General features: G+C 37.6%; 1 protein-coding gene across 16 annotated transcripts in view; it reads left to right on the top strand.

The window, feature by feature from the left end:
- Positions 1-15,768, top strand: part of DOCK3 (dedicator of cytokinesis 3) — a 502,472-nt gene that overhangs the window by 381,801 nt on the left and 104,903 nt on the right. For all 16 annotated transcript variants that reach the window (XM_072786067.1, XM_072786064.1, XM_072786059.1 and 13 more), the window contains 2 exons: positions 27-174; positions 12,629-12,717. In XM_072786067.1, coding sequence (XP_072642168.1) covers positions 27-174; positions 12,629-12,717 — 237 coding nt within the window. The remainder of the gene's footprint in view (positions 1-26; positions 175-12,628; positions 12,718-15,768) is intronic.

Genomic DNA, 15,768 nt, shown 5'->3' with positions numbered 1-15,768 from the left:
GACCAGTGTTTTCTACTGTGCTTCAGGGCGGATGCTCCTGAATGACTCAAAGAAAGGCCCCGCTCACCTGCACTACCGGCGACCATATGGCTGTGCAGTCCTAAGCATCCTGGATGTTCTACAGTCTCTCACAGAATTAAAGGAAGAAAAGGATTTTGTTCTTAAGGTTTACACGTGAGTAACAGATATCAGAAATATTAATAATTTACAACATAAGACATTCCAGCATGACCCTTGAAAGCAGCAGTATAAGATAGGGAGTTTTTTGAAAATGCAGAGATTTTTATATATTTCTAATATGTTCTTAATATATTTCTAATCAGGTCTATATTTCTAATAAGCCTTCCAGGTGATTCTGAAGCAGCTGAATTTGGAAACCTCTAGCCTAAACTAGAAATCTGGTAGATAGCCTTCTCTACTACCTCTTCTGTCTAGGATTAACCAACATTATTACATATTTACAGAAAAACTAATAATGTAGTTATTACTAAATTTATATATAGTTGCCCATGTGATATGAATAGGTACTGTCGATCTTATCTGTTCACATGACTAAGACCAGCCCACCTTGGGATAAGGATCTATACTGTGTTTGAGCTTTGTCATCTCAAGTAATAATGTAATTTCTCATGTGTTTTGGATATAAAAGAGTCTTCTTTGTCTAATACTTGCCCCCTAGCTATTGTAACTGAGCTAGATCCTGATACAAATTGCTTCAGAGAATGATCACAAGTCAAGTTGAAGAAAAGCAAGTTTTTCTGAGGATCTGTGGTTTCACTCTTCATTTCTGTGACCACAGATCCATAAGTCACACCCAAATAGTCATGGCATTATTTTTAGTGTTCATTAACCAGTGGATCTGCCTTATAGGAGGGATGCATCTCCTCCTGATTCTTGTTAAGCAGTAGAAAAAAATAAATGAAGAAAAAGAACAGAATCCAGGCATACCATCCGTCTTTGCAGACTTAGGAGTGAATAGTAGTGCTGAAAATATGATCTGTGGTGAGTTTAGTGAGTTTTTAAATTAAGTGTTTCTAACTATGAGAATTTTTTTTAAAAAATCATCTGTCTTATTTTGGTTTTAACCCAATACTGTTTTTCCAATTGAAATCTAATACTATCCATCACCATGATAATATATCTTTATCATAATATTGTATTTTATGTATGTTAATATTTTTCTGTACTATCTGTTCTGATTCAGGCAGGAAATGAACTTAATTCACCATTACACTTAATTTGAACCTTTATATATCAACTACATTTTATTAATTTTAAAATAAAAGTCTAGACCTCCTTATTTACCTATTTTGCTTTAAGCACTGTTCTGTTCAGAGTGGTGTTCTTTATGGGATAAGGATCTTCCTTTGGAATAGTAACTTACAAAGGAAATTTTGGTGGGTTTTCTCTTCCTTTTATTCATTAGTCACAGACTTTTTCCATATACCAAATCTCTTCATTGATGGCTATTGGGAACTGCTTTTGATACACTTCCCTCCTTTGAAGAGGACTAAATGAAATCCAAAATCATCATCATTATCTTCTTACTCCACTCTATTTTTCCCAGGGGCACTCCCAAAATTTATAGGTAGCACTCCCAAATTGCATCTCTTTGCATGTATCAGCTGTTCCTTGCTTTACTACTGATTCTCATTGTGAATAGGGGCTTGCACAGCATCCCTCTTGAAATCATGCTGTCAGGCTTAATTGGCCTAATTGCTTCTAAAACAACAGAAGACCATTATCAAAAAAAAATGTTAAGGACTAATACAGTCAAAATGTAGTATAATTTTTCCATTTGAAAATATGAAGACTGTCAAATAGACTTCCAACTTCATGTTTGTGAAATTGATTTTGTGCAGAGTATGGAATTCCTCTAGGATTAGTGTTTTAAATCCACATCAGCACAGTGAATCTAGCCCTCAGGAGAAGCAATATTTTCCAATACGTTTCACGGCACATGTTTGTTAGATTGAATTGGAAGCTTTAAGGATTTAATAATTGGTATTGATAGTGCTTTAGCCTTTGTTAGGACAGGATTTTGCAAGGATTAAAAAAAACCCTTGTATAGTTTTATTTTTTATTTATTTTTTTTACATTTTATTTTTATTTTATTTTTATTTTTTTTAATTTATTTTTTATTGGTGTTCAATTTACTAACATACAGAATAACCCCCAGTGCCCGTCACCCATTCACTCCCACCCCCCGCCCTCCTCCCCTTCTACCACCCCTAGTTCGTTTCCCAGAGTTAGCAGTCTTTACGTTCTGTCTCCCTTTCTGATATTTCCCACACATTTCTTCTCCCTTCCCTTATATTCCCTTTCACTATTATTTATATTCCCCAAATGAATGAGAACATATAATGTTTGTCCTTCTCCGACTGACTTACTTCACTCAGCATAATACCCTCCAGTTCCATCCACGTTGAAGCAAATGGTGGGTATTTGTCATTTCTAATAGCTGAGTAATATTCCATTGTATACATAAACCACATCTTCTTTATCCATTCATCTTTCGTTGGACACTGAGGCTCCTTCCACAGTTTGGCTATCGTGGCCATTGCTGCTATAAACATCGGGGTGCAGGTGTCCTGGCGTTTCATTGCATTTGTATCTTTGGGGTAAATCCCCAACAGTGCAATTGCTGGGTCGTAGGGCAGGTATATTTTTAACTGTTTGAGGAACCTCCACACAGTTTTCCAGAGTGGCTGCACCAGTTCACATTCCCACCAACAGTGCAAGAGGGTTCCCTTTTCTCCGCATCCTCTCCAACATTTGTTGTTTCCTGCCTTGTTAATTTGCCCCATTCTCACTGGTGTGAGGTGGTATCTCATTGTGGTTTTGATTTGTATTTCCCTGATAGCAAGTGATGCAGAGCATTTTCTCATATGCATGTTGGCCATGTCTATGTCTTCCTCTGTGAGATTTCTGTTCATGTCTTTTGCCCATTTCATGATTGGATTGTTTGTTTCTTTGGTGTTGAGTTTAATAAGTTCTTTATAGATCTTGGAAACTAGCCCTTTATCTGATATGTCATTTGCAAATATCTTCTCCCATTCTGTAGGTTGTCTTTTAGTTTTGTTGACTGTATCCTTTGCTGTGCAAAAGCTTCTTATCTTGATGAAGTCCCAATAGTTCATTTTTGCTTTTGTTTCTTACCTTGTATAGTTTTAATCAGTGAATTGGCGTAATACCTCATTAGCTGTTGACATTTTCATCATTTCTGTCATTATTCAGTTGGCCTCAACCAATGAAGTTTCAAGGACCTGTGTGTCTCTTGCTATAGCCATTACTCTGGTTTTATAGATGTTGTTTAATATCATGTGTGTATGTGGTGAAGATCCCACATAATTTTAAGAAAATATCAATAAGAAGCTGAGACATGAAAACTAGGTTGCTTCCTAATGAGACAGAATCCTGAAAAATCATAGATAACCACTATTTGCAATTCAGTCAAATACGGATATCATGTTTCCTCGTGGCCAGAGGGACTAGAGTCACAGGCAGGCCCAGGACATGTTGAACCTGGAGCCTAGGACACAAAAGGAGAGGAGTGCTAAGAAGCTAAAGCCAACACTAGGGTGAAGTCAAGGTGCCATAAATAATGCATGTGACCAATACAAGATGCTTTTGCATATGCAATGACCATTCTCAAAATTCACAATGCGACACAGTCTAAATATATATTTTTAGGCCAACCTTAATGAAATAGGTAAATAATGACCTAGAATATTAAATATATTATGTCAGTTATATTTTAAGTCATATTATAAAAATTGTATATTACCCATTACATATTCAATCACATGTTATATAAAATTGAGAAGTATTATTATATTTTCTCCACTCTCATGTGTTACGAGAAGATTTTATTCAAATTCCTCATATGCAACCATGCCATCAGGTCTTTGTCAGCATTAGAGCCACTTTCTGAGTCATCTGATACAGTTTTCCAAGGTGTGTTCTTTTACTTCCATCAGGTTGGTTTTGATACTTCACTCTTTAAATCCTTGATAATGCTTTCACTGGAATTTCATCTTGAGGCTCAATTACATTTTTGCTGAATATTTGGACACTTGCTGTTTCTGTGTCTTTATTTGTCCTATAGACCCAGGTATGTGACCTTAATGATAGAGTTGCTTACTATGCTGCTTTTAAGGTGAGCTTTACAGTAACATCCAGCTATTCAGTTTGGAGGTCATACCAAGGGTAATTACTAAATCTATGTGGTTTTGCTCTTTTAAAAAAGTCTCTAACCAATTCTGTCAGATAAGTTATATAAGCATCTAAAACTTGCATTGATTCAGATAATTTCAGGCTATGTAACTTACCCAAAATAGCTGTGGCATCCAAAAAAAAAAAGGATACAGGGGAGAATGCCCCATAACGTGAGAGGATTTGTGAGAATGGAAATAAATATAAGATGGCAATCTGTTCTCTTTTGTGATGACTGGAAGGGACTCTCTCCTTTTGTGAGATAGACATGCATTTCCTCTGAACACTTTGGGGTCTTTGTTTCATAGCCACCTTATCCATGAAACTGCCTTGAGTTGAGGGTACTTGTATAAGAGGTATTCTTAAATGGAGGCCCATTCTTAAAAGGAGTGAAGGGCCATTGGGCCATCCTCATTTTCGTACAGAGAAAAGAAGGCTCAAGTCTTTATATATATAAAACAATGTTGGATGAAAATGCTGCTCCTCACTTACAAATCATTTAAGGAAGTAAATGACTCATATTTCTCCCTCTCCTAGCCCAGGCCTTCCCAATTTTCCATGGATCATTCCTTTACAATTTTCCATGGATCATCATCCACCCAGGACTATTATATGCTGTATTATTAGTGTGTGAGGACCTGTGCCAAATGTCTGCTCGGGCCATTACAAAGAAGATCTAAATCCAGTAGGTCCGTGCCCATGGAACTACTCTGTTTTGATTTGCAGTGCCCACCATCTCTAGCCTCACAGCCTAGTTAGATTTGTTTGTGTGTTAGTGCTAGTGCAAAACAGAACTCACTAAATAATGAGCCAGAGTAAAGAAAGTCAGCTCAGGATGAGTCCTGTTCATGTAGAGGCGAGGAGGCTCACGACTCTAACATAGAAGTGTTGGCACACTGAGGTCTCAAATATTCTCTGCCACAGGCTTGGAAAACACATCTGTCTTCCCCCTTCCTTTTCTGTTGTGCTGTTCCTGCAGGAAAGTCACATTGAAAGAATGATGGTTCTAAGAGTAGACAAACACAGATCTGCCTTGATATAACAACTTTGTTAGCTGATTTTTAAAAAGATTTTATTTATTTATTCATGAGAGACAGAGAGAGAGAGAGGCAGAGACATAGGCAGAGGGAGAAGCAGGCTGAGCCGAAGGCAGATTCTCAACCACTGAGCCACCCAGGCGTCCCTGTCCCTGTTAGCTGATTTAAAAGTAGTCAGTGGTATGTGTGATTCCATTTTGGGTTTTTTTTTGTGTGTGTTTTTTTAAAAAAGATAATGCTTTCATCTATTAGATAGATGAATAGATTAGATAGATGAGGTGATTGGTAGACAGAAGCTGTGAGTTTTGGGAAAATCACCCTAATTCTCTGAACTTCAGTTTCTTCATCTACAAAATTGAAGGAAAAAAAAGGAATAAGGTAATATAAGAGACCAAAAAAAGAAATCCATATGAACTAGTGAGTCAAACAGAAAAAGATGGTAAATAAACAGGTGGACCAGTGGCTCAGGCAATGAGATATACCCAAATCATGGGCATACTACGTGCCATCTAAAAAGGAGTTTCCTAGGATTTGTTTTGTTTTGTTTTACTAATGACTCTTGGTTATAGGTAAGCTCCACTTTTACATCTGAACTACAATATATAATTCAATGTATAATATCTTCATTACCTATGGTAGTCACATAAAATTTGCTCAACAGTCCACGTACTCTAGTTTAAAGAAGAAGTTGACCAAATTCATCTTTCTTAACTGGTGAGAGAAAGCAGCCCAAGAGCCCAGATGTTCTTTTTTTTTTTAAGATTTTATTTATTTATTTATTCATGAGAGACACAGAGAGAGAGAGAGAGAGAGAGGCAGAGACACAGGCAGAGGGAGAAGCAGGCTCCATGCAGGGAGCGCAACGTGGACTCGATCCTGGGATTCCAGGACCACGCCCTGGGCCAAAGGTAGCGCTAAACCGCTGAGCCACCCGGGCTGCCCAAGCCTAGGTGTTCTTGCCAACATCTCTGCCTCCAGCTTGCCAGAGTTCCAGAATGCCCTTTTATTCCTTCACAGGGATATAAAGAGCATTTTATATGCTCATATCATTTTATATGATATATGGTATAATTTATAGTGAAGATCTAATTGTCATGACCCTTATGCATAAAACTCAAATTTGTTAGTCAATTTATTAGAAATACAAAGAGAGGATAAAAGCACAATAAAAGCAAGAGACTTTTAACATGCCTCTTGACATACAGAAAGACAAAAATGAAGGATGGAAATAAATACTTAAATCAAGTAATTAACTCTGACTTAAGAGAGAATCTGAATAAGGTTGATGTGACAGATAATAACAGCATCTTTGAATGCTCACCATGGGCTGTTGTTACCCTACTTTTACAGATAGGTAACAGGGCACAGAGTGGTGAGGCATGTGCCTGAGCAGCCTGGTTAAGAGGCTCTTAACCTCTTGTCCTCCTACCTCCAAATAGGGTGAGCATAATTTATCATCTAAATCAGGACATTCTGATAGTCAAAAGGAATGCTGCTGTTGCCAGCACAGCAGGCATAAATGGAGTATCCCAGCTCGCCAGGCCATGTGGTCTTCCCACCTCTAGACAAATCTTTTATCCAATAAATGGAATATATCTTTTCCAGTGTCCATGGAACATTTATAAAAAATTATTCATAGTTGAGGATCCCTGGGTGGCTCAGCAGTTTAGTGCCTGTCTTCAGCCCAGGACATGATCCTGGAGTCCCAGGATCGAGTCCCACATCAGGCTCCCTGCATGGAACCTGCTTCTCCCTCTGCCTATGTCTCTGCCTATGTCTCTGCCTCTCTCTGTATCTCTCATGAATAAATAAATAAAATATTTTTTAAAATTATTCATAGAAAAAATTTCCATAAATTACATAAGGCACAAGCCACACTCTCTGATCACAGTGCAATTAGCATATAATGCATCATATTAGTCATCCAAAAGGGAAAAGACGTATGTATACTCATCCTGATATCAAAAAAGATACTTGACAAAGGTCAATCTTCATTCCCAATTACTTAACAATTTCAGCTTAGTAAACTCAGAATAAAATGCTGTTTGTTGCAGTTTGAGGGGGTTAAAAGATATCAGTAGATAGGTTCTAAGAGCACAATGTTAATAAGCAGGTATAGATAAAAATGGGTATATAATATAGAATAGCATAGATGGAATTTTATAATGTGTGTATGTACATATGTATTGTGTAAATATGTATAAATAGTATATATAAACATGTCACTTTGATTAGCAAGAAAACTTTTTTGAAATCATGGTTTAGATCTATGAGCCCATGGACTTTTGTATTTGTTTCCTATGGCTACTATAACAAATTACTACACATGGTGATTTATAACATAGAAATTTATTCTCACAATCTGGAGGCCAGAAGTCTGAAATCAAGATGCCAGCAGGACCGCACTCATTCTGGAGACTCTAGGGGCAAATCCGTTCTTTGCATCTTCTGGGGGCTGTCAGCATGCCTTGACTTGGGGCTTCATCACTCTAATTTCTGCTTCTGTGGTCACATTGCCTCCTCCTCTCCTATCTGCATTTTCTTCTCTCCCATGTCCTAAATCTTCCTCTGCCACTCTCTAAGGACATTTGTCATTGAAATTGGACTCACCCAGATTATCCAGGATTATTTTCTGATCTCAAGATCCTTAAGTTAATTACATCTGCAAGGACCCTTTTTTCCAAATAAGGTAACATTTGCAGGTTCCAGAGATTAGGATATGGATATATCTTTTTAGGGACCACCATTCAACCCACCACAACTTGTGATTAACATGAACCCTGAGTCAGAAAGACTATTAAAGTCATCATCAACATGGAACCTGGTGGTGCAGAAGGGATTGTGTGTTCTCTGCAAACAGGTTGGTCCCAAAAGAGGGAAGAGGCAGAACTGAGATGTTTGTGCCCAGGTCCTTCTTCTAGAAGCTCTGGCCAAAGAGGTCTCTCTTTCTCCCAGGAAAGTGACTAAATGGGGCAGAAATATTACTTATGGAAGCCCTTCTACCACCTGGAAAAAGAAGGAGTAAAAGTATTCCTGTTAAAGTGTGTATGTATGTGCACGCACTATTTGTCTTTTTTTAATACTCTGTGCCAAAATAAACATATATAGGTTGTAAAACAGTTTAAATTTTTCATAAATAAAATGCAATTTCATGGCCTATGAGAGCATATCAAGAATGTATAAAATTGGTGTATTTGTGTCAGCTTGGTCCTGGAGATTCTGTTCAATTAGCCCATTTTTATAGAAATATGTGCTGTTTTTCTTCATCCTCTGGATACTTCTGCCCCTTTTTGCATTTTAATAAGGAATAAGGACTACATGAAACAATGGTCAGCATCGGTAGTGTTTTAAATTTGTAGGTTGTTGCTTATTTTCTAGCTTACTAGGACTTTCAACCAAATAAAGGCCAAAATAATACCCAAAGAGAAAGAATTTTAATTGGAATATTTGCACTAAATTCAATTGTCAACCATAGTCACGACCAAATAGTTGTAGTTAGGTAGAGACAAAATGAGAATGCTGACTGATTTCAAAGACACAGTGCCCTGAAGCCTGGTGCAGAAGTAAGGTTTCAGAGTTATAGTCTTCAGCCTTTTTCTCTTTGCCCCCAACCCCAACCCTGCCTACCAGTCTTGCTTTGGGGACCAGGTAGATCTGTGTTTAGACTCCAGCTCCACTTCACTCTTTTCAGTAAAATGAACATGATAATACCTATCTTACCGGATTATGAGATTAATTCACTTAAGGTGAAATAAAATATGGGAATATACCCCAACCATTGCCTATCTATATAGTAGACCTCCTTCTAAAATGCAAACTTAAAAAAATAAAAACTAAAATGCAAACTTAAAGGTCTTAAAATCCTTTAAAATGTCTTAAACATTTTTTTGTGTTGCTTACCCTGGAGAAAGAGGAGAAGAAAGTTGGGTGAATAACCATCAGAAACACAGAAATTAAGAAGTTATAGACATTGTAGGGAAGAGGCAAATGCTAGCTTGTGCTTTGGTACACGAGTGAATGAGAAGAGTACTCTGAATTCTGTTGAGAAGAACCTACACTCCTTCTCCGGTGCCTCTGAGCACTTGTGAATCCCATGTAGAAAAACCAAAAACCTCTCACCTCTCTGTCCTATTCCTTGAGTAAAATCCCTGGACATGTAGTAGTTGAAGTGCTGTGCTGCTTATCTCCTCTGTGAGGAAACAGACTGCTACAGAGGCATACAGACCTCTTTTAGATCATAGTCTCTCATGTGTCTTATGATTGAGGACAAACTGGCAACATCAGTAATCATGCTCTAAGTATTAATTTGATTGGATATAACATAATCATGCTTCATTATAATCACAACTCATTTGATTATTTAATAAATGCTTACATTTATAATTTGTCCTTACAAAATATCCTAGTGATTGGTTAAAATATGCTGATGACACCACGTCCACTTATTTTCAGATGATTTGAGCAGCTCCTTGGCATTCAGGAAAAGGAGATATTTGAAAGATCAGTTAGAGGTGACTACACAGGTCCAGAAAAGAGATGATAATGGCTGAACCAAGGCCATGAAGAGGAGAGATGAATGAATTAATACACATTGTCACTGTGAACGTGGTTGACAAAGCACTGTCTCCACTATATTGCAAAAAAAAATTAGTATTTTACAGGAGAAATGCTGAAATTACACCATCTATTGGAGGGAGGGAATTAATTTTCAAGACTCTTCTTTTGAAGTGAGAGGGGGAGTATGTTATTTATGACAAACTGTAGTCAGATTTCTGTTAAAGAAAGTAACTACTGATCTTGTAAACCTAGAAAGTGACAAAAAAAAAAAAACTGACAGAAAGACACGTCTTTGAAACCTCACCAGCTGGGCACTTCTCTGATGTACCGACTGTTTGGAAGAGATGAGACAGTGTGCATGTCAGACAGGAAGGGCTAGATGTGCTGTTGCCAGCACCTCTCACTTTTGATTTCCAACTGAGTTGCTAAATCACAAGTGCTCATCTTAAAGAACACTTTCCCCCTTCCTTTGTTTGGAAGGAATTCTGTAAGTAGAAATTATCCTTTCAGCTCTGGACTATGAGAACTTCATCTTTGATAATTTTTGCAGCATCTCTGAGTAAATGAGACTTTTTACTGACTAAAAACTCTAAAGAGTCACTGATTGAGTAACAAAATTAACAAAAGTCAACAAAATGAATAATTTCCTTTATCTCTGAATGGCTTCTTTATTATAAACCCTTTTATGTAGTTAATCTTCACACTCTTGGATGGCACATGATATGACTTTTTTTTCTGTTAAGTCTATACTATTTTTTCAGTTCCTTACTCTTTGATTTCTTTTTTATTATTATCTGAATATGGTTGATACACAACATTACATTAGTTTCAGGTGTGCAACATAGCAGTTCATCTTCTCTATACCTTATGCTATGCTCACCACAAAAACAGAAATACTTATGATCCAGTAATTCCACTACTGGGTATTTACCTAAGGAAAACAAAAACACTAATCAAAAAAATATATACACCCCTATGTTTATTGCAGCATTATTTATAATAGCCAAGATATGGAAGCAACCCAAGTGTCTATTGATATACAAGTAGATAAAGAAGATGTGGTATACACACACATACACACACACACACACAGGAATATTGTGGAATCTTTAAAAAAAAAGATTCAAAGGGGCACATGCACCCCAACATTTATGGCAGCAATGTCCACAATAGTCAAAATATGGAAAGAGCCCAGATGTCCATCAACAGATGGATGGATAGAGAAGATGTATTTAACACACCACACCCACACACATACGCACACACACACACACACACACACTGGAATATTACTCAGCCATCAAAAAGAATGAAATCATGTCATTAGCTGGGATGCAGATGGAACTAGAAGGTATTATGCAAAGTGAAATAAGGTAGAGAAAGACAAATAGCATATGATCTCACTCATGTGGAATTTAAGAAACCAAATGAATGTAGGGGAAGGGAAGGAAACTAAAATAAGATAAAAACAAAGAGAGACAAACCATAAGAGACTCTTAGCTATAAGAAACAAACTGAGGGTTGCTGGAGGGGGATGTGCGTGGGGAGATGGGGTAACTGGGTGACGGGCATTAAGGAGAGCACTTGATATAATGAGCATTGGGTGTTCTATGTAACTGATAAATCACTAAATTCTATTCCTGAAAGTAATAATACATATATGTTGACTAAATTGAATTTAAATTAAAAAAAATTAAAGATGAGATCTTGCCATTTTTGACAACACAGATGGACCTAGAGGGCATTTTACCAAGTCAGACTGAGAAAATAAAAAATCATAATCATTTCTCATGATAAGACTCTTACTGAGTTTCCTGTTTGAAGTGGCTGTACTGGACTGCACCCTTCTGAGTAACCATGAAAAGATCCTGTGAGCTTTTCTTTGTCCTGGTCTTCCATTTTAGGATCAGAAGGTATGGATCCATACCTTCCTATGCAACAGGGAGAGGGGTGGAGCTAAGGCTATGGGGACTCTTGATGTCACATGGAATTTTCAACAGATGACCCTAGTCTCATTTCAGTTGTTTCATTGTGGTGTCTGCATTAAGATGAGGAATTCCTAGTCTCTGTTTCTAAACTTTAACAAGTACTTGTGTGGTTGCAGGAAGACTCTGAAATGTCAGAAATTAACAGAGGTGCAGTGCTGTTCCTCTGTTCTCTCTTTTGTCCCAATCCTGAAGCCCCTAGGAAAGGACTTTATATGTTCAGACATTCAGCCTTCTCTGCTAAGCCCTCCTTCTCCTTGACTACAGAGGATTTCACTGTGGATCAAACTCACTGCTCTCCTAAACTTTTCTTCCTCTCTTGGTTTGGCTAAAACAGCCCCAAGCAAATATCTACACTGCCCGGAGCTTATTAGCAGGATTTTCCTCTGGGGCCAGTATAATGACTACTGAATGATCGTACAAAACCAATGCTCAAGGCACGGCAGTGTCTGAACAGTAGTATTTTTTTTTTTTAAGGAACTAGTATTTTCCCTCTCAGGAACTTGCCTCTGGAACCGTGTGTGTGTGTGTGTGTGTGTGTGTGTGTGTGTGTGTGTGTATAAGGGACTGGAAGAGAAAAACTTGTCATGTGGGAGACTGCTGCTTCAGAGAATAGGATATTTTGCCACTTAAAATATTTGTTGAGATTCATTTTAGAATTTCAGCACTTCCCCCAAGTGTGAATCTTCTATGGGCCTAAATGGAAAACAGGCCTTTAGTAAAACATAGGAAAGTGAGTTTGAAATTTCCCTTCAAAGTTAGCATTTCAGTTGGAACATCAGACCAGATGTTGAAAAAGCCATAAGAGCCATAATGCCTGTCCTTCTGTTGCAGGTGCAACAATGAGAGTGAGTGGTCCCAGATCCATGAGAATATCATCCGCAAGTCCAGCGCCAAGTATTCTGCCCCCAGCGCCAGCCATGGTAACATACTTCTCTGGCTAGAAAACTTTGCTTTGCATTTGCTGTTGCTAATCATACAGACCTCAGTGAATTTGTGCTTGATCTGTTGCCATATGTAAAGTTCAATTCCCTACAGACATTTATTCTCCTCCGCAATCACTTTCTACTATTTCTTTTGTGATAATTTGAGACGTCTCCTAATTACTTCCAACCAAAATACATTTTTCTGTTCTTTCTATAATGGATTCCATGTGCTTTGATAGGTAACTTGAGTTCCAATTTAAATCCAGAGGGAACAAAAGTGTTGCAGGGTTTGTCACATTGTGAAGTCCGTGTTTTCCTGAGCAAATAATACACACCCCAGCCAAAAATAAAAGACAGATATTAATAATCACCTTTTCTATTCCTGTTCAGTGTTAGCATCACCAAGAAAGCCTGACACTAATGAGAATCAGTGATTAGTGTGCCAATATCATTCGGAACTGGAATAAACAATCTTTATTTTATAACAGCTTTTATCTTAGCTCAACTTCTTTTCCTTTTCCCTCCATTTCTTTTAAAACTGCTTGATTCCTATCTAAATCTTGGTGCAATTCCACACATTAGAAAGATTGTACTATCTAAATTAAACATTAATTGCTTGATTAAATTAGAAGCACTATTTAAAAGCCTCTGAGCTTTTATGCACACTTGAAGATAGCTATCAAATGTATGCAGAACCATGTTTCTTCTAGTAGTTTTAATCTCTCAGTTATCTCATAATCTTTTACATAATTTTCTTTGTTTTTTAACTTCCATAGCCTTGTTGTAAACAGGAAGTGGGCCTTTTTTTTGCACAGAAAGTGCAAAGCCACTGCAAGGCATGGCAGTCTCCAAAGTTATTAAGAACTAAGTTTTCACTACCGAGTATTAACCTAAAGGGTAAAAATGATGCTTCAAAGGGACACATGCACCCTTGTTCATAGCAGCATTATCAACAATAGCCAAATTATGCAAAGAGCCCAAATGTCCATTGATGAATGGATGAAGAAAATGTGGTCCACATATACAATGGAATATTACACGGTGATCAAAAAAATGAAATCTTGCCATTTGCAACCACATGGATGGATCTAGAGTGCATTATTCTAAGCAAAATAAATCAGAGAAAGACAAGTACCATATGATTTCACTCATATATGGAATTTAAGAAACAAAATAGATGAACATAGAGGGCGGGAAGGAAAATAAAATAAGATAAAAACAGAGAGGGAGGCAAACCATAAGAGACCCTTAAATATAGAGAACAAACTGAGGGTTGCTGTGGAGGGGTCGTGGGTGGGGTGGTAGGCTAACTGGGTGATGGGCATTAAGGAAGGCACTTGTTAGGATGAGCACTGGGTGTGATATGTGGGTGATGAATCACTGGATTCTGCTCCTGAAATCAGTGCTGTATGTTAACTAATTTGAAATTAAAAAAAAAAAGAACTTAATTTTTTCTTTATCAGGGTCAGCAGATATTTAACTGTGAGGGTCCTCAGAGCAGCTCCACACCAGAGGCTGCGAAGTTTGAGACCTTTGCTGGGAGTACTTGGTTTCTCTAAAACTCTAGCACGGAAAGCCTCAGGGTCTCTCTCATTATTTTTAAGGGACTGTTTTTTCCTATGTATGTACCTGGATGCCAAGGAGCTCCATGCAGTGTGCTTACAGGAGAGGGGAGCCCATATTTCTAAAACAAAGCTAAAGCAAGAAGCAAATAAAATCTTGTTTTTAAAATATAAGAAAGTTACTGGTACTTTGGAAGACTACCATTCACTTATATTTATGGTGTTCTTTGCTTTATTTACTTACTTGATTTGTAAAGAGCTGCCCTTGGCTACAAGTTCTTGTATGATTAAAATATGGAGAACATTTTAAAAGAAAGATGGTAGTAATATTACGTTTTTTTAAACAACTGAAAAATTAGTTTCCACCATCACCTCCCCAGGTCAAGATGTTGAATTGTGTCTCACTCCCCAGAGTGAGCAGGGATGGTACGATCTTCAGTGTCTGTGGTTTTTGTCCAGAACTCACAAACACTGGCCATTTTTCACAGTGTTACAAAGGCTTCCCAGACATCAGAGAGCCTCAGTGAGGATAGCCCAGTTAGAGAAGGTCTCCATGCACTTATAGAATAGCCAGGAAGAGAAATAGGCTGCTCCTCTTTGAAGTATATATCTGACATCTTCTAGGCAAGGCTTGACTTAGAAGCTGGTTGAGATCTTGGAAATTACTTGTTTCAACTCCTTCATTAAATAAAAGAGGGAACTGAAGTTCCATGAAATGACTTCGTGGCTGACTCAGGGAACCCAGGTTTCCAAACTCCAGGTCACTGGCTTTCCACTCTGTTGCCAAGCTTCTGAGCATGAGGTTTCCAGTGCAGGAAGACTCTGGAGTCTTCGTGTCAGAAAATTTTATAGATTACTCAAGTAATAGTTCAGGTCTTTATTAGTCTCCTAATTAAAGATATATCATCATTGAAATTTTACTTTGCTATAAACTGTCACTCATCTTTGTTAAACATCAAGGACAGGTCATTGCCTTGGCAATTCTGTTTCAGAAATCAGTAGTGCTTTCTGTTCCACTCAAATCATACAAAAATGCAGAAGGAATTGCTATATTAGTTTTAAATGCTGAGACTAAAAGTATATCATTCAGCACTAACTCCCTTAGGTTGGCCTCTTAGACACGTAGCCACAGACCTAATTTTTAGTAATTCTAGTAGCGCGAAGGTCATTAAAAACAAGTGAAGACAAATAAAACAGTTGACACATTAGATTTTCTGTGTATTTTAAATGACTGTTATACAGCTTTATTTACATGTCTTGGGGTGGGGTTAATTTATATTATTAATCCTCATCCAGCTCTTCCACAGGGATGGGGTTGGGGAGAGTACAGGGACCAGGTTGCTGACTCTCCAATATTCCAAACAAATGTCAGTTCGTGCAATTACTTTCTTATGGGACAATCTTTAACGTAAGATGAAATGGTCCTATTTCTACTAAAGTGGAAGCTTTGCAGTACTCTATGATCCATAGACCTGGTGTGTGCAGG

Source organism: Canis lupus, chromosome 19, assembly GCF_048164855.1.
Source record: "Canis lupus baileyi chromosome 19, mCanLup2.hap1, whole genome shotgun sequence".
In the NCBI taxonomy this organism is placed as follows: Eukaryota; Metazoa; Chordata; class Mammalia; order Carnivora; family Canidae; genus Canis; species Canis lupus.
Note: the sequence above shows the minus strand (reverse complement) of the source record. Positions and strands in the feature narration are given on the sequence as shown.